At 40.4% G+C, this 24,271-nt stretch overlaps 2 protein-coding genes, 1 long non-coding RNA gene and 1 pseudogene across 3 annotated transcripts; 1 reads left to right on the top strand and 3 right to left on the bottom strand.

Moving 5' to 3' along the window:
- Positions 1 to 2,980: 2,980 nt before the first annotated feature.
- LOC121789268 lies at positions 2,981 to 4,394 on the bottom strand (annotated as a pseudogene).
- Positions 3,543 to 5,154, top strand: LOC121789280. Its single transcript, XR_006048013.1, has 3 exons — positions 3,543 to 4,051; positions 4,684 to 4,900; positions 4,978 to 5,154. It is a non-coding gene; the product is annotated as an uncharacterized LOC121789280 (long non-coding RNA).
- Positions 5,155 to 10,357: 5,203 nt separating this feature from the next.
- Positions 10,358 to 11,624, bottom strand: LOC121774275 (serine/threonine-protein phosphatase 7 long form homolog). Its single transcript, XM_042171176.1, has 3 exons — positions 10,909 to 11,624; positions 10,706 to 10,793; positions 10,358 to 10,627 (listed from the first exon to the last, which is right to left on the bottom strand). The coding sequence occupies exons 1-3, from the start codon at positions 11,622 to 11,624 to the stop codon at positions 10,358 to 10,360; spliced, it is 1,074 nt and encodes a 357-aa protein (XP_042027110.1).
- Positions 11,625 to 13,331: 1,707 nt separating this feature from the next.
- On the bottom strand, positions 13,332 to 14,948 carry LOC121761579 (cytochrome b5-like). The gene is made up of 3 exons (XM_042157218.1): positions 14,726 to 14,948; positions 13,842 to 13,908; positions 13,332 to 13,761 (listed from the first exon to the last, which is right to left on the bottom strand). The coding sequence occupies exons 1-3, from the start codon at positions 14,801 to 14,803 to the stop codon at positions 13,508 to 13,510; spliced, it is 399 nt and encodes a 132-aa protein (XP_042013152.1). The 5' UTR covers positions 14,804 to 14,948; the 3' UTR covers positions 13,332 to 13,507.
- Positions 14,949 to 24,271: the final 9,323 nt, after the last annotated feature.

Genomic DNA, 24,271 nt, shown 5'->3' with positions numbered 1-24,271 from the left:
GTCTCAAGACGAGCAACAGGAGCGAAGACTTCGCTATAATCAATTCCGGCCTTCTGCTTGTATCCTTTCGCCACCAACCTCGCTTTGTACCTTTGCACTTCACCATTGGCATTTTTCTTTGTTTTGAACCCCCATTTCACACCAATTGCTTTTCGGTCTTCTGGCAGTGTTGTCAACGACCAAGTATCATTTTTCTCGATCGCATTGATTTCTTCATCCATTGCAATCTTCCATTTCCTGTCTTGCGCAGCATCTGCATAAGCAATAGGATCAACATCCATATAAAAACAAATAAGATTCACATTTTCCTCCACAGCTTCATCAACTTCATCAGTAGCTTCATATATATCATTCAGATTGCGCATTCTTCTTGGCCTTCCAACTGGACCTTGAGATGATGTTGGTGAATCAGGTTCTTCAACTTCATGTGCATCTTCTTGCTGATCAGGTACAATTTCTGACGAGCTTGCAGCTTTCTTATCCTCCCAGCTCCATGTTTGAGCTTCTTCAAACACCACATCGCGGCTTATGATCACTTTCTTTGTGAGTGGGTTATACAATTTGTAACCCATTACTCGATCTCCATATCCCACGAAGATACACTTTTCGCCTTTATCATCAAGCTTGATTCTTCGAGCTTCAGGAATTTTGGCATAGGCAATGCAGCCAAAAACTCTCAGGTGCGCAACACTGGGCTTGAACGAGCTCCATGCTTCTTCGGGCGTCATGTTGCGAACACTTTTGGTGGGACACCGGTTTAGGAGATATACTGCTGTTGCGACAGCTTCAGCCCAGAATTCTCAGAGTAAGTCCTTCCCTTTGATCATACTCCTCGCCATATCAAGAATTGTTCGGTTCTTCCTTTCAGCAACACCATTCAGTTGAAGAGTATATGCAGGTGTAAGTTGGTGAACGATTCCATGATCCTTGCAAAACTTTTCGAACAGATCGGATGTGAACTCGCCTCCTTGGTCGGATCTGAGAACTTTAATATAGTGTCCACTCTGCCTTTCCACAAGAATTTTGAACTCTTTGAAAATATCAAACACCTCAGATTTCCTTTTCAAGAAATACACCCAAGTCTTTCTGGAGTAATCATCAATGAAAGTTAAAAAGTACTGATTACCTCCGATAGAAATAGGCTTTAGGGGACCACAAACGTCTGTATGAACGATCTCCAACGGGCGTGATGCTCTCCATCTCATTTCTTTTGAGAAACTTGGCCTGTGATGTTTTCCCAGTATGCATCCTTCACAAACTTCTTCAGGATGATCAATATGAGGCAAGCCTTTCACCATATTCTTTGAAGACAGAAGCTTCAAACCACCAAAATTCAGATGTCCAAGACGTAAATGCCATAACCACGATTCATCTTTAACAATTGCATTCATGCACTTCAACATATCATGTTTCATGTTCAATGCAAATAATCTATTTTTGGACATCTTCACACAGGCAACCAAACTACCTCGAGCATCATTGATAGACAGATAAGAATTCTTGATATTAACATCAAATTCTTTCTCCAGCAATTGACCAAGACTCAAAATATTGCTCTTCATGGCAGGCACATAATAGACGTCATATATAAAACCATGATTTCCATTCTTCAACTTAATCAAGATATTACCTTTTCCTTGCACCGCTACTTTGGAGGAATCTCCAAAAGTAACATCCCCATAAGATATCTCCTTCAGCTCCACGAAGAGTTCCTTGTTCCCGCACATGTGGTTACTAGCACCAGTATCCAAGTACCACGTGCTGCACTGATCACCCTCAAGTCCTTTATGAATAAAAAGAGAGGTTGAAATTACATGCTCATTATTGTCTCCAACATCGGCATAATGGACTTGTTGGTTGGACCTGGTATTTCCGGCTGTTGGACATTCATAGCTGTAATGCCCGAATTCGTGACAAGTATAGCACTCAACATTTGCTTTATCAAACCCTGGTTGATTGTGGGTTTGAGAATAACCGCCTCTGTATTGTCCTCTTCCTCGTCCTCGTTGTCCATAAGAATTCCGACCTCTGCCTCGATAGGTGGAATTTTGACTTCCTCCATCGTTTTGATAATTCTGGCCTCGTCCTCCCTGATTTTGGTAATTCTGGCCACGTCCTCCTTCGTAATGATAATTTTGGCCGCGTCCTCCTCGGCCACGATAGCCTCGTCCCCGGCCTCGACCTCGGTTGTATCCGCCACGTGACGTCCCAGGCTCAAACTTTTTATCTTCTTGTATTGACATCTTCGCTTGTAGCATATGCTCAAGTGACGGAGTGGTCTTTTTCTTCATGCGTTGCTCGTGGATTTCCAAGCTGCTATGCAACTGGTCAATAGACATAGTGCTGAGATCTTTTGATTCTTCTATAGCCGCAACGACGTGCTCAAATTTTGACGTCAAGGAATGAAGAATTTTCTCAATGACACGAACATCTTCAACTATCTCTCCTTGCCTTTTCATTTGATTCACAATAACTAATGTTCTTGTGAAATAGTCTGAAATGCTCTCCGTTTCAGACATGGCCAAACTTTCGAACTCGCCACGTAGGATTTGCAGTCGAACTCATATTGCCTTATCAACACCGGTGAAAGAATTCTTCAAAATCTCCCAGGCTTGTTTTGACGTAGTGGCTGCACTTACTTTCTCGAACGTGGTTTCATCAATACCTTGATAGATATTGAACAACGCCTTCTTGTCTCGTTTTCTTGCATCTCTGGGGGCGTTCTTCTGGTTGTTCGTCAGGGCATCTTCGGCTTCTTGGGAGACAGGTTCGGTGTAGCCGTCTTGAACAATATCCCACAACTCTTGTGATTGCAACAAGACTCGCATCTGAATACTCCAATTCCCATAATTGTGTTTCTCTAATTTGGGAATCTGGGGTTGAACCATATTCAACGTTGCCGCCATAGGTAGGATCGAGTGGCTCTAGATACCAAATTTGTTGGATATTTGACACACAAAATATAGGAGCACTCAACAAAGATGAAATATGGAGAATAAATATTAATAGGCTTCTCACAAAAGGGATTACAAAAGTGCTTCAGCACTACAAAAACTCTCACAATTTTCCTAACTTAGAGCTACAGCTCTTTCTCTCAATTCACTTCTGTTTTCTTTCTTTTGTGTACGCACTCAACCATACATTTAGCTCTACACACTGATTGCCTATTTATAGACTAACCTAAGTCGGTTAGTGACCGACATTACAAAGCTAGATCATTCTAGCTACATTCTAGCCTATTCTTAATAATATAATAATACAAGTTGGTAATTTGCAAACTAGATTACACATATATGCTGCTACGTGTCCTTGCTGTCACTTTATACTTAATGAGGAAGTCATCAAATGCCACCCACAAGATACCACCGCCTAATGTAGTGCATGTGTGGCTACCTTCTTAGCCATGAATTACTCACAAGTTTACACCACTAAGATAAGGTAGTGATGGAGCAACTTCATCACCACTCCTTAATTGTGAAGTAATTGACTTAATAAATTTAACAATGTACACGGGCGCCATCCCTAGATTGAAGGCCTCGAAGTGCAAGCAGAACTGGTAGCTGTAGCAGTCGAAAACCTGCACAATTGTGGCCAGGAATGAATTCGTCTAACCATTTATGGTATCCCACTTATAACTGTCTGTTAGCATTTAACGCTTCGATTTAGTGATATAGCTACAAGGGGACCTAGAAAGAGCTTACAGTCAGCATCCAGGTGGCATTGGGGCGTTGGATTTCACATATCTATGGTTGAAAGTACACCCATCGTGCATATCAACGTTATGATCTCTCTTGAGAAGGAACTTGATACTACCGCTGATGGGGCAGTCTGCTCCAGCATACGGGCACTTGTAGCGATGATACCTACAATTCTGTGTGTGCCTCTCAATCTGCCATGATACAGGAAAATATCCCGACACCCAAGAATCTGGTACTTGCATGGAAGTTCACGTGATTCTGCTACTCGTTCCAACGCCATGCATCTTACGTTCCCAGGTTCGTCACGACAAATTGGGCAACACTGCGCCTTCGATTGGCTCTTGGAGCATAAGGTAATGGCCATTTGGACACTGGAATTGGAGAAATCATTACAGTGATAGTCAGGTTCAATATATATTAGGGGTGTTCGGTTGGCAGGATTAAATCTCATGATTAAATATGTATCATGTTTGGTTCATAAGATTGTACCCCACAACTTAATTCTAGATAGATAGAGAAAGTAAAAAGTATTGTTGAGAAAATAAAATCAACACGTAAAATACAAATTATAGTTAGACCAAGTTTTTAGGTGGAAAAACTCCTACTAGTTTCATACTCTAAGGTGACGTTCGGTTGCCATGACTAATATCATGAGACTATCCATCTAGGATTAAGTTGTGGGATTATTTTAGTTGGAGGGGGAGGCTATGACTAATTATCATGAGCCTATCCATCTAAGATTAAGTTGAAGGGTTCAATCTTATGAACCAAACATGATACATATTTAATCATGAGATTTAATCTTACCAACCGAACACCCCCTAACATGACAAATTATATTTCTATTAAACTATTAAACACTAGAGAGCAATCACAAAATTCTGTGTTTACCTTGAAAATCCTCTAGGTTTGTCTTCGCGAATTTTAATTATATCTCACCTTCATGAATCATGAATCTTAACTACAAAAGTATGTGTTTCCCTAGACTGAACCTTCCACCAGAAGCATGAATCTACCATTTAACGAACGGAATTCTCTAAACCACAGCCATCCATCCCTCATAGTTGTGATTTGTGAATTATCATCGCCATAGAAGCTGCCGCACACTTTATTAAAGCAACAATGTGACATGGTCACAGGCACGGGAATCACAGGGGTGGGGTATATTTAATTGTTGAGGTCGAAAACATGAGGCTACAAAGGTAAATGATAAATACATTGAGTCTCGAAATGTGACCATTATATTTAAGTTAACTCGTTGAAGGCTTCATTGTGGCAGAGGATCGCCAAAAAAGGATAACGTAAATAATAGGTCAGCTGGTAAAAGTGAAAGCTGAAGGGTGGTTACAGATGTTTGAGGAGGGGAAAACTAGCATAAACGGTGTATGAGCACAAGACAGGGATTCTATTTTCCTTAAAAAGGATTTGTATTTACTACACCACATCTGATCGAATGAAGGGGCATTTTTTGGAAACAAAACTTGCAAGTGGGCCAACATGAATGTGTCAGATTTTATTAGCTCATAATCTGAAGGGTATTTCCAGAAGAAACTATAAATGTGGAGATTATTAATGTGTGCGCTTTCTTAAATATTTATTAACAAAAATCACCAAAATCTAATGTCCTATACTGAGGTGGCAAGCATCAACCAAGTGCAAGTATCACTGTAGCAGCTCTAATACTAACCTTGCATACGAAGTGACAAACTCCATCTTTTCGTTACATGCTACACTAATAAGCATTTAAAGTCCAATAGTTTAATTATCAAAACAATTATTGCATTCAAAATTCAATTCTACTAAGCCAGGAGTAAATTAGGGTTTAGGAGTAAATTCTGCACTTCCATATCAAGCTAGCTGGAACTACCCGTTTCTATTTTGGAAACAACGGAATATGATATCCTTGGTCTACAACGTATCGTTGATATATTTCATGTAAAAGCTGGAAACTTCAATAAAGACAAGTTACTAAATTAATAGTATAATGCAGCTAACAAGGGTAGCATTCTGGCGGTGACGTTATACTATGCCCCAGGGATAAAGATACATGTGGAAGCTAAATTAGAATAATTTCACTAAGATATAAAAATATCGAATAAGACAAGATATGGATTGTATAGAAATAATTACCTGGTGAATCGGGGGGGGGGGGGGGGTTCAAGAAGCTTGTGCACAATTGTATTTAATGTTATGCCACGTTTTGGACTATTAAAAGCCGAGATGTTCCTATATTCAATAATCTCATGAGCAACATCATTATCAGCACTGCAGCCCTCAGTAATGCCTTCAAAAGTGCCACCTGATATCATGATATTTCCAAAAATGTTGTTTACTGAACTCCTGTCGATGCATCCAACATGAGGAGTTAGTGGAGCAAGAAGTTCATATTGAATTGGATACTCGAGAGGGAAGAACAACAGACATTGTTGGGGATATTTTCTGTATTGTATTCATTAATGGAGCACGCCTCTTAATATAAAGGGTGACTCTAATTACATATGGTAATGGATCCTCTAATTTTGGTGGTGTTATCAATTACAATTAATTACAAGATCCTTACATGATTTTATTTCCCCATGATTTGATTTCCATATTCTAACACTCCCCCTCAAGCTAAGTGACAGCATCTCCGATGCTTAGCTTGCCTATTACTTCTTCAAACACCTTCGGGTGGACAACTTTGGTGAGGATATCTGCCAGTTGATCTTCTGAGCGGACAAAGGGCAACTCAATAATCCCCTTCTCTATCTTCTCTTTGATGAAGTGCCGATCAATCTCCACATGCTTCGTTCGGTCATGTTGGACAGGATTTTCGGCTATGCTGATTGCAGCCTTGTTGTCACAGAACAGTTGACTCTTCTGAGTAGGTGGGAAGCCTATTTCTGTCAGGAGCCTCCGTATCCACAGAATCTCGGTTATTCCACTTTTTGCCCCTCGAAATTCAGCTTCGGCACTAGAGAGTGCGACTACTTTTTGCTTTTTACTCCTCCAAGTGACAAGGTTGTCTCCTATGAACATGAAGTATCCGGCTGTTGATTTTCGATCGATTGGATTGCTTGCCCAGTCAGCATCAGTGTAGCTTGAAACTTCCAATGGTCCTTCTCTCTTTAGCAAAACTCCGTAGCCTACTGTCCCTTTAAGATATCTCACTATCCTTATCACAACATTCATGTGCTCTTCTTGCGGCTTGTGCATGAATTGACTTACCACTCCAACTGCGTATGCGATATCTGGCCTTGTATGAGCTAGATAGATCAACTTTCCAACCAGGCGTTGGTAGCGTTCTCTGTCTGCAGATTTTGCTCCTTCCTCTATCTTTAAACCATGGTTCTGTACCATTGGCGTCTCTGCTGGCTTGCATTCTAGTAGCCCTGTCTCTGTTAGTAGATCTAGGACGTACTTCAAGTCTCCTAGATCTTTCATCTCAAATTCTTGAGAAAGATTTTCTCGTAGCTTCTTGATCTCAGCTGTGTCATTTCCTGTGATTATCATATCATCCACATAGATTAGGAGACATGTTAGGTTGTCACCTTCTTTCTTGAGGAAAACAGTATGATCTGAGTTGCTTTGCTGGTATCCATACTTCTGCATTGCCTGGGTGAACCTCCCAAACCATACTCTGGGCGACTGTTTCAGACCGTACAACGTCTTCTTTAGACGACATACTTCTCCTGTGCCGAATTCACCAGAATAGCCAGGTGGGATCTCCATGTATACTTCTTCCTCCTTTTTCAATTCTCTATGAAAGAACGCATAAGTAACGTCGAGCTGATGTAGAGGCCAGTTTTGATTTGCTGCAACATACAATAGAATTCTTACTGTGCTCATTTTAGCCACCGGTGAGAAAGTCTCGGCGTAGTCAATCCCATACGTCTAAGTGTAGCCTTTTGCGACCAGCCTTGCCTTGTATCTCTCAATGGAACCATCGGCTCGTCTTTTTATGGTGAAGATCCACCTGCATCCGACTGGTCGTTTCCCTGCTGGTAGTACACATTTTTCCCATGTATTGTTCTTGAGAAGAACATCCATCTCTTTCTTCATGGCTTCTCTCCAGTGTTTATGCTTCATTGCTTCCTCCACTGAGTTTGGGATTTCATCCTCATATAGGGCAGCTTCAAATGCTCGTGCCATCTCAGTCATCTGGGCAGTCATGGAGTAGGCAATGGGATAGCGAGCTTTTCTTCCCTTCCAATCTGGGGAGTATCTTTTTGAGGGCACTCCTCTATTGTTCCGTGGTGGAAGAACATGATGTTCTGATGCGTCTGGCTCATCTTGGATGGTCTCCTCTCTATGCTCAAGGTTAGTCTCAATAACAGTCGATTCACTTGGATCAGAATTTCTTACCTCAGGATTATCAGTCGAGGCGATAGCGAGCTTGTCACTAGGTTTAGTGGCCTCTGACGGTGTGTTTGAGGCCTGCTCTGTGTTAAAGCTAACCTTCTCGGTTGGACCCACATCGAGACCGGAACTTGGCGTAGGGCTGGTAAGGATGCTTGGAAACAAACTTAGCGGGTCACTCACAATTTTTGTTGGTTGATTTTCCTCCCCCTGACCGCTAAGTTGGTGATAGAAGTACTCAATTTTTTACACAGTCGGTCGTGTTATGTAGGAGCTCCCCGAAGAAATTGTTGACATCTGTAGTGCAGGTATTGTTCTCAATTTTTGAGTTCATATATTTAATTTACTTTTATTCTTAGACTGTTTGTATGAATGGAAGAAGATAAATTTGTGTTTTTTTATTTTGTTTAGGAGCTGGAGACGAAGAGGAATTAGCAGGAGACGAATATTGTTATGATGAATTGTATTTCTTCTATCTGTCACAAATTAGACGATGTTGTTTTACTAGATTTGTTCCTTTTAATCTCTTCTGTGTATCTGTTTCTAGTTGTTTAATTGCAATTTTATTTCTTATACAGTAAGAATGACGCTGAATTTCCTAAAAATTTAACATGATCTTAACAAAATAAATCATCAATTAATTACTAGTACTACTAATTAGTTATATGGTAGTGAAATTCAATTTAAAGAAAGAAGCAATTAGTTTGGGCTTATTTTGGAAATTTGCTTGAATTATTTTTGGAACTTGTGATAATCAAGTGCGAAATAGAATTTTTTACAATATGTTTGAACATTCATTTGATCTTGATTTGAGAGATAATCTCAATTATTTGATCTATAATGGATAACTTGGACGGTACCTAATTATCATTCATGTTATCAATTAGATAGTTCTAGACATTCAACGTGGGTTGTGGTCCCAGCAAACGAACATAACCCTATTCATACAGTAATACCTCATCATTTTACACATTTCATCAAAGAATTTAACAAGAGAGAGAAATCCAACAATAAAATGGCAGCTGCTGCAGATTTACGCGTGGGAGAGCTGCTCCAGTATTCTCTATCATGTCACAAATATACAACTCCTAATCTTGATTAATTATCTCCACAAGAAGATAACTCACAAACTAACCAATCAACTATACAAAGAAGCGCTAGGATCCATCGTAATGCTTTCACAAGAGGACTCATTCATGCTAACCGGCTGCATCTCATCGTTCCACTTGAGAATCTCCCGCCCGTACCGGAGAGCCCTGTCAAACCATCTATTACAGTTCTTAACTGATTATTAAATTTTTGATACACCAGCTAACTTAAATAAACAAAGTACCTGAAAAATGTGCTACTTATACGACGATGGAGTGTATTTCGACGGTTCAATCCTCTTATTCTTCGTCGATGAAAATCTCTTGTACACTTTGCTCATGATCTTCCCAACCCCGCCGCGTGATGAAACCTCCGCAGCTGGTCGAGGTTGGACATGGATGCTCTGAACAACGTCTTCTTCCTCATTTTCCTCCTCTATGTTGTCATTTTCTTCTTCTCCTTCATCATCATCTTCTTATTCAACTTGTACAGGAGGCACGAACTGATAATTCTGGAAGAATGAATCGACCGACGCTCCACTCCATTGCGGCATATCTTGGCTTTGTGAGTATGGGTGACGATTCCAATCGGGCTCAGGCTGGCTTGGAGAATACAGGGGACGATCCCACTGTGACTGAGACTCATGCGCGTCGGGTATGAAGACCACTGGGGTGGGTCATGCTCTGGATTCAGCGGCTCTGGTACTACATAATCGGGATGCGGCTGCGACATCCTAAACTGCTTTGTGAAGCCGTGTCCCCCAGTCCGAACACCAGGCACTCCACGACGTCGTGGAACTACTTCTGGTTGATAAGGCATGACCACATCTTGATGTTGAGAAGCCGGGTACTCCACGACGTCAGCGTTGTTCGTAGATTGGAGGACATTCCTAACAATTTCTCGAATCTGGCGCATTCGTGGGTCCATTTCGTCTTCAGTCGTTAAATGGAAAACCTGCTGAAAACCCTCAACCTAGACAAAAAAAAATGATACAAATATCAATACGAAACAATCTATAACACATGACAGCATATAGTTTAATATAACAAACTTACAAATAGTCTCACCGAAGCAGCCGACTCGTTCATCCCAGCAGTGGACCGTGCCCCAGGCTGAGTCAGGTACGTCACTGTAATCCTGTTATACCACGCCATATACCCCTGGCTCATAGGAATATTCATTGACATTGGTGCGGCGTCTTCGGCAGCCTGGAACCTCTCATACCTCAGGTCTCACTCCCCAATGTAGAACTGATGCGTGTTTTCCCAGTTGTTGCCCTTCTTACCACGCCGGTCATTTTTGCCCAAATGATCGGCATTCTTTAGCATCCTGTCTACATATTGAGGAATATCCTGATACCGATTGAACTGTCGCCGCACTCGTCCAGCCTCATGTGCCTCGACATAGGCCCAACACACCAAGTAGGTATTGCACAAAGAGCATTCATTGACATCACTGCAGTAGTTAGGCAGTATGCAATGTGCGTATGGCGTCCAGATAAACTACAAAACAGTAAGGCAAACGCCAAATTAACTTCATAATAAATTCATAAATTAAGTCTAAATTGAAATAATATTCACCTGGTCAGGTCTAATCAGGGATATTTGGTCACGGTAATGCTCAACCGAGTATCTAGGAGCATTTCCTATCTGCGTTGTTCCTTTCCACCTTTAAATAAATTTGATGTAAGAAAATAACACAAGATGCATAAATAAATAAATATTTTGATATATATCTGGCGCCACATGGCGTATATGGCTCGTGCACGATTGATCCTATGAACGAAGGCCTCAATGCGAGCATTCTTTCCCACGCCCATAGCTGCAGAAGGATCATAGGCCCGCCCAAATCTTTCCTCTTATACATGGAAGCCTCGCACAGATAATGATAAAGGTAGGACAAAGCCGCACTTCCCCAACTAAAAGCATGCACCTCGTCCGGATCCTCAAACGCGTTCAACCACATAAATGGAACCTTACACCCCGTGGTGTCTGGTTGAATGAGACCTCCTAACAAAATTAGGGCATGATTACGTGCCCTTTGGATGTATACGTATATAGGTAGGTCATCACCCAGAGGTATCCTCGTCTGGTTGATCAGCGTGGTCATCAGCAAACCGCCTTGCTTTGTCTCTGCGGAAGTATCCGGTATCCATCCCAACAAATCGTTGCACTTGCTAGGCCAATCTGGATATCCGACATGATAGTCACGCCCTGAGAAAACGCGACCGTCCGCTCTCAAACCCCAAATGGCTTGCACATCTTCCAAGGTCACCGTCGCCTCTCCGATCGGTAGATGGAAAGTGTGCGTCTCCGGCCTCCAACGCTCAATCAAAGCCTTGATCAGCTCATTGTCGACCTTCATCAACCTCCCACAATCCATCACGCCTTTGAAACCAAAGGCGTCAAGCCAATACCTCACATTCTCATGAATGTCTACGTCCCATGTCTTACTTTCTGTCCTTCGGACTTTGAATACTTGTGTTGTACCCTCTTTCATTAGTTTATTTGAAAGGTGATGTTTCTGCAAATATAGCACGGACGGGTCTTCGGGTCCATATAATAATTGTCCCCTTGAACTTGAAGTCTCCATCTAATCTAATAACATATTCACAAAACAACAATTACAAACTCACATTTACAACACAAATAACATATACATTCAAATTCATCGTCAAAATAACAAAATATCATAAACCAAATGATTCACGCCAATTCAACACAATTCATGATTTATAATGCCTAATTTACATATAACTACTAAATTAGAAGGTTAAATTAAAAGATACATTTCAACCCATACTCTATTCTCCAATAACAACCAAAATTACAACACCAAGCATCTCAAACATATCAAAAACTATACAATAGAATGAATTTCACCAATAATATCCATAACAATTAACAAAACAACAAAACATCGGCTAAAATTGAGCAATTTGTTGTAAACCCTAACTTACAAAATTGAAAGAAATCTAAACAAAATATGCAAATTAACAACAAATAAGGGAGGAATGTTGAAAGATTGGAGGAAACTTACCGGAATACGAGGGGAAATCGTCGGATTCGCCAGAATTGCCAAGGAAAAATCGTCTGAAATTGCTCGTTCTCTCTTTCTCTCGCCTCTGAATGAGGCTACTGCCTCCCTCGTCTGATTTATGCAACTTAGAGACGCATGAGGCACATGCGTCTCTCCCTAAGACGCATGATGCTCATGCGTCGTCTAATAAAATAAAATAAAAATAGCGACGCATGACGCTTATGCGTCTTTGCCTGTGACGCATGACGCTTATGCGTCGTTAAAAAAATCAAAAAAATTGAGAGACGCATGTCCCTCTTGCGTCTCTATAAAAGACGCATCTTCATCATGCATTTCATTAAAAGGAGACGTATGATGGTCATGCGTCTCTTCCAAAGGCGGAATAAAAAAAAAGTCCAGTACACTCGAGAAATGTTATTTGTTGTCTGGAACCAAAAAAGAAAAAACCCTAATCAATTATGTTGGACATATTTACCACACTCGAAAACTTGAATGCACAACTCTATACTAACTTCCCAAGCTCCAGACTCACTGTGTGTTTGTGAGTGTGAATTTTCTACCCAGTCAATGGGAGTATAAAATTTTCGAAATTAAATCTGATCATGGAGTATTATATTTTTTTCATTATTTTTTGGATAAGTCGTGATTTTTTAAGAGAAAAATCATTAAAATATCTGAAATCGCTTACGACCCGGCCCGCATGTCACAGAAGCCCAAAATTCACGGCTCTTAGAAGGGCCTATGGACTCATTCATATAGAACTTTCAATTGAACTAACCATATTTATGTTATATTATGCTTTCACCAGTTTCATATAGTATTACATACTCGAAGTTTCATCAATTAAAACAATCGAGTCCTCATATAAAAAAATTTCGTTGCAAACTCGTGATTTAGTGCGTTGTAGTGGTTGTGAGTTTTGTTTTTGCGTGTCTACTTTGGTGCAATGTATCTATCACTTCACCTGACTGAACCATCTTGTTGTAGAAGAAGAGGAATACTACTAATGGAAATATTATTCGGTTTTTTTAATTAAATTACTGTTGTAGTGTTGAGGTCAAGAATTCCCCATACATCGTTTAGCAGTCAAAATTTTTCATTAACAAGATTCACTCAATCTTGGGCTAAGAAATGTCTTGTTAGGAGTATTGATTTGATCATTCTATGTGACTCAAAACTCAACCCTTTTGGAACAAGCATAAATGTAAAGATTCAAGACAGTGTTAAAGCAAACAAGAAAGAATCAGAGTTTGATAGAATACAAGCACTCCCCTCAATATCAGACACCCTTCCTGTCTCAGAGGCTACACAAACTTATTAGAGACGGGAATCTAGCAAGAAACCTAGGTCTCCGATTTGATGTAGAAACGGAGGCCAACAGCCAAGCCCAAGATGACCAACGGGACCAAGAATTGGAGGAGTTTGATTATGAACTCTGATGTCTTGTCCTGGTTGTAGTGAGGCTGCTTGGGAGGGGTGTAAGTCTTCTTGGAGGGGATGGTGGATGCGTCAATCTCACCAACGAGAAAGTCTTCCATCATCGTCTTCGCACTGGAGCTGTGCCCGACATCCTCAAAATCATCAGTTGCATCCTTCCCTGCATCCACAGACAACACACTATGTTACACAGGAAAGAACTACTTCACTAAGTAGGTGTGTGGGGGATTTCGCAAGTACCTGTCGAAGATATTATAACTTCATCCCCACCAGGGTGATCTTCCAAGAACTTGGTCACGTCATAAACCTGACAATGTTTTGGAGACTTGAGACTATCAAATGTATAATACCACTTACTAGGCAATTGTATTAAGCATTTATGCATACATATCTTCCATTATGATTTTTGGTTTAACTCATTTTTTTACTGTTTATAGTATCTCATATCACAGGGTTAGAATCACAATAGTTGGAAGAGCATCCAACTGAGAAACGAAGAAGTGAATGCTTCCATATATCAAGCAAAACAAGATCTTAGTCTGGTTTAGGGCATATAATTTAATGAGTTATTAATTAAAACAATTAAATTACATTCACCAAGGGGTTCTTCGGTTTGCAAGATTATATCTCGGGATTAAATATGTATTGTGTTTGGTCCATGATTTGAATCTCACAAATAAAATAATCTCAGACTCAATCCTAAACTACATCACATGATTATTTTGTCTAACAAATCAAACATGCACCAAATTGATAGTAGAAAGGAAATTATAGTATTATTTGAACCAGAAAGAAAATAAAATCTTGCATATGTTTCATTCAATTTATCCAAAAATTGCCTGAGATTTACTTCCACACTGCACTAGAAGCTTGAGATTGTACTAAGAGAATCTAAAACTGAAACAACTTAACAAGAATTCCACCTCTTTAGGATGAACTCATGAAGCAGAAAAACATGCTAAGCACACCACAAGTCCAAGTTTCCAACAGTGAAAAAAGCTAAACAAGAAAAAACAAATCCAAATCCAAAACCCAATTCAAGAATCGATCAAGATTGAATCTTTGACAAATCCACACATCAAATACACAAAATCAAGTCGATACCAAAAAGGGGGGTTTTGTACCTTTCCACCAATGATAAGCCAGCAATCCTTGCTGTTGTTGTGCTCAGAAACCTCAGCAAGAGTGAAAACCTTAGCCATTGGAAAAAAAGGGATCGAGCGAGATTTCAAAAGGAACAGAAGAAATGGTCTCTCTTGAAGGCTGAAGAGTGTGGTGTGGGTAGTGGGTAGGTGGGAGGTGGGAGGGTCCGTCCAGGTAAGGCAGGGGTAGATTTAATATGAGGTTAGTGAGATGGGCTGTCCAACTCAACCGTCAGATTTTCAACCAACCAAACCAACCAACCGGTTTGAACTAGCAAGGAAACCACTGTACTCCCTCCGACTCAACTACTCAACTTAGTAGTATTCTTTTTTGAGATGTTCCAACTAAGTTAAGTCATTTTTTTTAATAACAAAATAAAACATTCAATTCCTATTACTTTATTCCACTATCTACTTTACTCTCTCTTTATTTTTCCTACTTTATTCCTCTCTTCTACTCCCTTTTCCATTTTAGTCCGTCCGCGAATAGAAATCCCGGTTTATAATTACTATAAATGGTAAAAATGTCTCATATTCCACTAACTCATTTTACTCACATATCATTTAAAACTAGTATATACAAGTGGGACTCAAATTCCACTAACTTTCTTCCACTTATTTTTCTTAACATTTCTTAAAACCCCACCGGAAAGAAATGCTACTCCTATTCACCGACGGAGAGAGTATTTTTCAACACAATTTCTCTTTCCTACTTTATTCCTCTCTCCTATTTTCCAATACAATTTCTTAATTTTTGTGCCCAAAAGTTATGTCCCAATTTAGTTGGGACGGAGGGAGTATATATTTTTATTACAACAATAACGTACTCCCTCCTCCCATAAATATCACTTTTTTTTATTTAATACACAAAAAAATATCATATTTCCTTTTTTTAAATTACTCTTTTTACATTAATATTAATATTAATATATTATTTCATTTTTCCATCTAACACGCAAAATAATACTATTACCTAAAATTATGTATCATTCCCTAAGTATGTTATCAATTATGAGACGAAAGGAGTACCTCATAATTGGTGGTAATTTCTCTCTAATGTCGTGGGCTCGTGGCTCTTTTTGATTATTCAATTCGTAATTTAGGAAGAACTAGTGTTATCACCCGTGGTATGCACGGGACATAAAATTTTCAAATAATGAAGATGAATTCTAAGGTAAGTAGATTGAAAAAAGAGGATAAAGAGAATATAATAATGTTTATAGTTAATAATATGTATTAATTATAATAAGTATTCATAATATTATACGCTTAAAAACATTATAAATAATAATAAAAAATAGAAATGTACTTCTCTCACCCTACTCTAAATGAAATATTTCATATTCGGCAAATGATTTTATGCAATTTTAATTTTTAATATGAGTGGAAAAAAATAAAATAAATTAACAACAAAGAGAAAAGAGGAAATGTGCAACTAAGGATTAAAGAGTATGAGTTAATTGAATAAGATATACAACTAAAAGACACGTGTGACTAAGGATAAAAGAGGAAAAAAATCATATACGAAGTACTGAAAAACAAACATTTCAAATTATTTAAAATTAGTATACAAATACATTAAAAAAATAGGCCGCAAAAAACCATTTTACCTGCCCAAAATATGAAATCACATTACTGTCCACATAAATTAAAATCACTGGCCCAATTGTGAATTAATTAATTACTATCCAAAAAACAGCTCAGATAACAACCCAAAAATAATTAAAACATGACCCAAACTTTTAATCAGAATTCATAAATAAAATATAATAAGCCGATTATGCTAACACTTCACTTCGTGAAATTTAGTCCATTAGAGCATCAGCATTGGCGCGGAATTCCCGGCGGAATTCCCAAAAACACCTCATGTCATGTCATACGGACTTCCCACTGCACTGTCACGTCATAAGGACTTCCTACTGCACAGTGACGGACATCCCCAAGGACTTCCCACAATTAAAAAAATTAATGTAATAAACGGGAATTCCGCGCGGACGTCCGTGGGAGTCAACGCAATGGTGGACGTTCGCACGCCCATCGCGACGGAATTCCGCGTAACGCCGCTGAACTGCGGTGTCCTCGGCGGAATTCTGTATCCGTGCATACCATGCACAATGGCGGACGTCCGCCGCAGAATTCCGGCACGCCGGTCGGAATTCCGCCGGGACAGGCGCCATTGCTGATGCTGTTAGAGTTAATAAAGCTAGGCATTTACACCATACTTTACACACCATATAAAAAAGAATTTCTAACGGTTTTATCGCTCCAGCCAAATGCAGCGATGCCATGAAGCTAAAAACCCTAGACGGCGACACCTTTTTCCTGTCTCCTTCATTTAGCTCTTATACAGTTCAGAATCGAATTCGTGAAGTCGTTCATCTCAAAGACGGAGGAGCACCACCAGCGGTCCATCCGCCGAGAGGATGGGAAGGCGATCGAGTCGTTTCGGGTGGAAGTCAATTATTTTCACTTGAACCGGGGCTACTGTAATTGGACTGCGACAGGGCAGCGCGAGTAGGGCGCTATGAGATACATAAGCCGGTTGGCGAAGGAGGGGTATCTCGTCGCGAGTACGATGTCCTTAGCGATTCAAGGAAGCGGTGTCTCTAAATCGTGAATGGCGAAGAGGGGCTGAGATAAGGTCTCTATCAGCCGCGAATATCTAAGGATAAAGATTCCATCTACGCGGCAGAAGGGAAAGAGTTTAAGTTCAGCCCCAGAGATGCAAGGAAGGAGTATATTTTTGAACTCCTTGGTTCAACTGTTTCCTTTTGCTTTGATTAGTTTGCCTTTAGAAATTTGAGTTAAATTTTTTTAATGTTGCCTTATCGTTCCGAGGTGGATGCTTTGGTAGTAAAATTAACTCAGAAAGATTGAGAACTTATTAACTTTAACTCAGAAAGAATGAGAACTTATTCAAGAGAAACTTGGATTGAAAAAGCTTGTGAATTTTCTCAAGCATTCTCTACTTGTATAATTCTAAATGCATATACATCTTTCTAATTTGCTTATATTCTGCTGGATTCCAACAAAGAACAATCTTTTAGTTGTGCTGAATTAGAAAGTGCGAGGGCAGTTGTTCAGAAAATTGGAGAGGGCCTTAAAATTGAAAAGGAGGAACAAAACATTCATGTTTAGGAGATAATAAGATAAGTTAAATACTTTTTCAAGCTTAATCTGTAAAAATCATTGCATAAAATATGTAGTATATATTTAGGGTTTTAGTATGATGGTAATTATCAAATGGCATGAAAGAACAGGTACAACCGAAAATGTTGAAGAAAAACAGCCACAGATATGGAGGACAACAGTAAGACCATTGCAAGGTATATTTTTTACCTGAATTTGGAACTGTTGACACTTGACAGTTGAGATTCATAACTTTAAGTATCACAAATTTAGTAGGAATATGTGAATCCAGAAACTGAAAGGAGATAATGTATAGCTTAAATTTGGAAAAACTTCAAATTTAAAGCTTTTGAAAATCACATAAACCAAGATGACCTTAACATGTTCTCCTAATTGTAAACTTACTGCACATGAACAAAAAATAGTTAGAAATTAGGTGATATATTCAGTGTTTCATGACTGTATGTAATTGTGTATGAGTGATTTTGTTTTGGTTGGTTGCTAAATGTGTGATTTACAGTGACTGCTGTGGACATTGGAGTAGAACTCTACAGCATTTGGAAATAAAAGGGGAAATAAGCTCTCCTTGGTAGGTACTTCTGGTTTAAGGAATTGTTTCCAACTTCTGGTTTAAGGAATTGTTTCCACGACAAAACTGTAAAAACTGTAAGTCAGTAGACCTTACAAAATGATTTTTCTTGTTTCAGTGACATGCATGCAATATTGATATTTCATAGCTGTTTTGTCTCCAACTTATTCATTCATGATCCTAACTAAATGGACTTGAAATAAAAATTTAGAACAATAAGTTATACTAATAGAAAAATAGCATAGGAATATATGCAGTAATTATAGGAGAAGGAATGGTGAGCCTACAATTTAAAGAACCAATGCAGGTTCCCATAAAAAACACAATAATTGGAACGACCTTCCATATAACAAATAAAAAATTTGAAAGAGAGCACATAATAACGTATATCCTAAATAAATTCTTATAAAAAGTTTCTAATATAAATCATTCAAATAATAAATTAATAATAATATTCGGGGTAGGGATTTCCTTGGCTGTGACGATCACCTTCTGTCCAGGTTCCCGTTCAACTAAATTTTCATTAGATGTCATGTACATGTAATAGAATCAGCATAAAAAAAAAATCAAAGAACTGATATGATATGCATTCAGGCAAGAAGTGAGTTCTAATAAATTCTTACTCCTCCAATGGCAAGGATATGAAAGGTACTGAAATATTGCACAACTTCTGGTTTCATGGCAAGCCCTGAAACATAGAGAAAACAAAAAAAGATAGATATGTTAATTATGCAGTTAACTTTTCTTATATCTTGTTTGAGAACCAAAATTTCTGTTTTTATATAGGATGAAGAACATCCATTAAAAAGGGATAGAGTCTGTCTCAGGAATAACAAGGTAAAGAAGCTAAAGCCAAGATCAGTATTCAGTTCTAAATGATTTTAGAAGAGCAATAAATGAGTATTCAAACTGAAATCTAAGCATCACAAAGCGAGAACAAAAAAGGAAAGAATCACTAAGCTGAAACATGGAGAAAACAAACACAAATGACAAATATGTTACCTGCAGTTAACTTTTCTTGTATCTTGCAGGTTTGAGAAGAAAATTTAACAAACCTAGAATGAAAAACATCCACTGCAGAGGATCAAGAGAGTTTTTCAGAAAGCATAAAACAATAAGGTAAGAGCATCCATCCGTCCCGACGGACTTTCCAAAAACACTTCCTGTCACGTCATAAGGACATCCCACTGCACAATGAAGGAAATCCCGTCGGACATCCACAATAATAAAAATTCACAAATTAACCAAATTAAACAATTTACGGAATTAAACAATTTACGGAATTAAAATTTCGACACAAATACGGAGAAAATGCAACCACTTTATTTAAAACAAAAAACATACATAATTATTTTTAAAAAATACATAGTTAAAAAAACAACCTCAAACTTCGACAAATTATAGAGAGAGAAACTCGTTAAAACAAGTGGTGCGAGTGAACTGAAGTTCAACGAACCGTATATATAGAGTTTTTTTTATTTAAAAATCAAGACGTCTGTCGGGACGTACGTCGGGAACCCGCAATGGCGGACGTCACGACGGTCGTCCCGATGGACGTCGTGGAAATCCACGGAACTCCGGTGCCCGCAAGCGACGTCCACGTCCGTCGGTCGCTCGCCTAATGGCAGACGTCCCGCACGCCGGTCCGACGTTCGCCAGGACGTCCGCCGCTGCGGATGCTCTAAAGAATCTCAAGCTAAGATCAATATTCAGTTGCACGATTGAGTTCATGTGAATGTTGGCAATGTAATAAATAAATATTCTACAATGCTACTGCTTGAATATTGCATATTCGAAAAGAGGCAACTAAAAATATGGAATGCAGAAGATCTATTCAAAGTAGATTTAAAGAGAACAAATTTGGGAAGAAAGAATATGGAGGTAAAAAGACTGAACTACCTAATATTTCAATTGCTTGTTTCAATTATAGTAATTTTGGAAGAATAGTAGGTTTTAGGGCATCAGTGGGGCGCCCTAAGGCGCGCCCTAAAGCCCGCCCTATTGTTTTGTTAATTAGTTTAAATGTTTTCAAATATATAAATGCAAACTAATTAAAAAACACAACGATTAACTAAAAATGGCAAATACTACTTTGATTAAAAAAATTACACGAGTTAGAAATAAAAAAAAGTTGACTACTCTACAAAAGCCCCAACTTCCGGCGCAGCTCATCGATCAACCCCTGGAGGTATTCGACTCTGGCCGGGTCCGTACACTTCACGAGGGCGTTATGCGTGTCCAACAACGTCCGTGCCATCGAGGTCGTTGCCAACTCCGCGTAGGCAAGTGCCGACGGGGTCAGGATCGGCGATGGGGGGCGGCCGCGGCTTGCGAGGAAGATGTTGCCTTCCCCTTCCCCTTGTTCTTCGCAGTCTTGACGCCTACGGGACGCCGGGAGGACATCGGTGTGTCGAAACTCTCATCCTTCGTGTACGTCCGGTTGAGGTCCACCGGATATGCGCAGCTTTCGTTGCTTGTGTAACCACCAGTGTCGGTGGTCTTCGTCCTCTTTGTCGCACCGGTGTGCAGAATCCCGCCTTGAAACTTATGCTTGTCCTTCAAGAGCGCCCAGACATTGAAATGCTTGAAGTCGCCGTACATGGACTGGTACGACAACAACGCTCTATCGCGCACATCGCTCAGGCTCTCGCCGCTTCCCTGCTCCCTCGAGCACTTCTCGTACTCCGTCGCGAACAGGTTGACTTGCTTCTTAACCTGATCTCAGTGCTTGCGGAGCTGCTCCCTATGGCGCTTGTACGCGCTCGGCGGCTTCGCCTCATTGTAGCGCTCGGCGATGCGCTCCCAGTACGCAGGCTGCTTTTGGTTGTTCGCGAATATCGGGTCCTCCGAGATATCCACCCAACACCTCGCCAAGACGAGGGTTTCATCCGGTTGGCAGTTCGTCCTCCCGGGGGCGTACTCTTCATTCGTTGCCGGAGGTGGCAACTTGTACGCCCGGTACTTGATCCGCTTCTTTCTGGCGGGGGCGGCAGCGGCGGCAGCGGGGCGAGTTGGAGACGGCTCCATGTCAGACAGACCGTATACATCCGTACTGAATTTGGGATCGTACTGCGTGTCGGGGTTGAACGACCGATATTCGTCAGGTTGTGTACCCGGCCAACGTGCACCACCTCCAAACATCGGACTATTGGGACTTGAGTAATCACCGGAATCCATTTTCTAGTGTAAATTGAGAGTGAAAATGCGAATGAAAATGTTACAAATGAAGGTGGGGTAGGGGGTATTTATATAAATGAATTTTTTGAATTTTAAAAATATAAAGAAATAAAAACACGTAGCATCGTCCGCGCCATCGTCCGCGTCGCCCACAGTGAGCGGACGATGGCGCGGATGATGCCCTATCGTCCGCGCTTCCTCCGCGGACTATCTGTCGGGCGAGGACGACGCATCTTCCATCGCCTGTGCACTCACAGTGGCGGACGATGGCGCGCCCGAGGCATCGGGCGGCCTATCGTCCGCCCCACTATGGGTGCCCTTAGAGAGGAAAAAAAACGTGAGCTTACATGATAAAAGGTGGGCCTGTTGTGTAATCCAAAAGTATGCATGTTCCCCATAAAAGTTAAAAACATAATCATAGAAAGGACCTTCCAAATAACACAATAAAAAAGTATCAGATATACATTATCATCCCTGAAAAATATTATTATGGTTGTATTATATAATTAGGTTTAAATTTGTTTCGAATGTATTATGCTCAACTTTTTCTAAAATTGCATATACTTTGTTCAAAACAAAACCAACATATAGGAGTATATGTTATATGCTATTAGAGTTTTATGCTTTATAAGACTCGATACTTTCTGCAAATAAAAATTTAAGAATAGCACCCCCAAAAATTGCATCCATACAATATCATACTTTGTCAATAACTTCTTTTATGAAATAGAAAGATTGTAAAAGTGTATATATAATTTGTTTTCGTTTTAAGTTATGATTTCAGAAAAGAAAAATGCAGAATATATGATTGCCAGTTCAAAATAGTGTTACTAATCTTGATTTTCAGAAATTGACAGAGTTCGATTAGTTTTAGAATTATGCCCATGTAATATGTATGTTATCATTCTGTCTCTTATGAAACATATTAAGTTTATACTCTACAGTTATGGGGGAGTGGAATACTTATTTTGATGACAGATACGCTTGAAGGGAAAGGGATAGTAGGAATTAGATTTGTGTTAAATTTTTATTTGTCAATTGGAAAATGAAGACTATACTTTTAATTATGGCTTCTAAATTGTTTTAAATTGCAGGTTTAGATGCATAAAAGAGACTCACAATAGGAGAACCGGCTGATTGAAAAGCTAATGAAGATAATCAAGATTTGTACTCCCTCCGTTCCACGTTACTTGAGGCGTTTCTTTTCCGTCTCTTAACCGTCTCATCTCTTAACTATTTATGGGCCCCACTGTACTTTTCACTCCATCTTTTAACTAAGAGACAGAACCGGCAACCCTCCATCTCTTATCCGTCTCTTAACTTACTATTCATTCAATTTCATTTTTTTATTTTTTCTAACAAATTCAATTAATAAAAAACACACTTCATTAAATAAAATAAAATACAACTTAAAATCCTAAAAAAAATACATAATTAAATTCGTGGCAAAATAAATAAAAAAACATAATTTAAAATATAATTTTATAGAAATTTAAAAAACTACTCCGCCAGCAAATCATCTCCCGAAGGTGGTGACGGTGCACTCAAGCTACCTGGAGGCGGAATACCAATTTGTCTTGCCATATACTCAATTCCGGCAAGACGGGCTTGGTATTGTGGAGGCGTCATGCGGGAAGTGTCCGCCATCGTGGCGGTCAAGTACATGGACAATAGGGTGTTCGAGCCCGAGCCCGCCTGGATTGATTCGCCTCGGCCCTTCCTCCCTCTAGCTGCCTTCGCCGCCTTGGTCCCTTGCGGCCGACGGCGCACACGGGAGGACCCCCCGGCATCGTCTGCCATGCCCTCAACCTCCTGCGAGGCAGCCTCTTGTGCGGCGCTGCCCGAACCGCCCCCTCTAGATGAGTATTGGTCACCCGCCGTGTGCTCCGTGCGCTTCGAGGTCGAGCCTGAGCTGGACCGACACCGTCGACCAACCTTTCCTCATCTTTGACGGCCTCCTAGACATCAACATGTCTGAATTCTTTGCCGGTGTCGTCGAAGTAGACTAGCAAAGCCGATCTCAGAATGTCGGCTCCCATGGCTCCGCTTTGGTAATGAGCCGCTTCGTTCTTGTAGATGTCGCAGAAATTTTTGACCTCCCTGTCGACTCGGTCAAAGTGAGAGCGGAGCATCTTTAATGTGCGGCGGAGGGACCCTCTTGGCTTGATCTCGTTGTAGGCCTCGGTGACCTTTTCCCAGAAGCACTTCCGGGATTATTGATTCCCGACGATGGGATCGTACGAGACGCTGATCCAGGAGTTGTACACTGCCATCGTGTCCTTGTGGCTGTACGGATGCCGGCCTACATCCTCATCCTCCTCGGCCGCCTCCGCCTCTTCCTCCACGGCGTCGAATGCCCTGGAGCTTCTACCGCCTCGTCCTCCTCCCGGATGGGGTTCATCCGGATAATCCTCCCGAATTTGGGATAATCCCAGCGAATACCTCGGTGCAGAGGGACGAGCGTATGCATCCACATCAAAATGGGGTGGTTGGTACCCCCGGCGTCGACGAGCCCTGGATGCCCGGCGTAGACGAACCTGAACCGGAACCACCCAACACGTTGTACATGCCCCCCAGTCGCCAAACGCGTTGATGTCAAACCCGCCGGAGCCGCAGCCACCACCAGAGTTTCC

Source organism: Salvia splendens, chromosome 2 (genome assembly GCF_004379255.2).
Source record: "Salvia splendens isolate huo1 chromosome 2, SspV2, whole genome shotgun sequence".
In the NCBI taxonomy this organism is placed as follows: Eukaryota; Viridiplantae; Streptophyta; class Magnoliopsida; order Lamiales; family Lamiaceae; genus Salvia; species Salvia splendens.
The sequence above is the reverse complement of the archived record's forward strand: the minus strand, read 5'-3'. Positions and strand labels throughout refer to the sequence as shown.

Excerpts from the sequence above, each read along its gene's own strand:
- LOC121774275 (XM_042171176.1), bottom strand. The coding sequence starts at position 11,624 with ATGAAAGAGGGTACAACACAAGTATTCAAAGTCCGAAGGACAGAAAGT. Across the intron at positions 10,794-10,908 it reads ATGCTCGCATTGAGGCCTTC|GTGGAAAGGAACAACGCAGA; the intron begins GTTCATAGGATC and ends ATTTATTTAAAG. Across the intron at positions 10,628-10,705 it reads CCCTGATTAGACCTGACCAG|TTTATCTGGACGCCATACGC; the intron begins GTGAATATTATT and ends ACTGTTTTGTAG.
- LOC121761579 (XM_042157218.1), bottom strand. The coding sequence starts at position 14,803 with ATGGCTAAGGTTTTCACTCTTGCTGAGGTTTCTGAGCACAACAACAGC. Across the intron at positions 13,909-14,725 it reads GGCTTATCATTGGTGGAAAG|GTTTATGACGTGACCAAGTT; the intron begins GTACAAAACCCC and ends AAACATTGTCAG. Across the intron at positions 13,762-13,841 it reads AGTTATAATATCTTCGACAG|GGAAGGATGCAACTGATGAT; the intron begins GTACTTGCGAAA and ends CTGTGGATGCAG.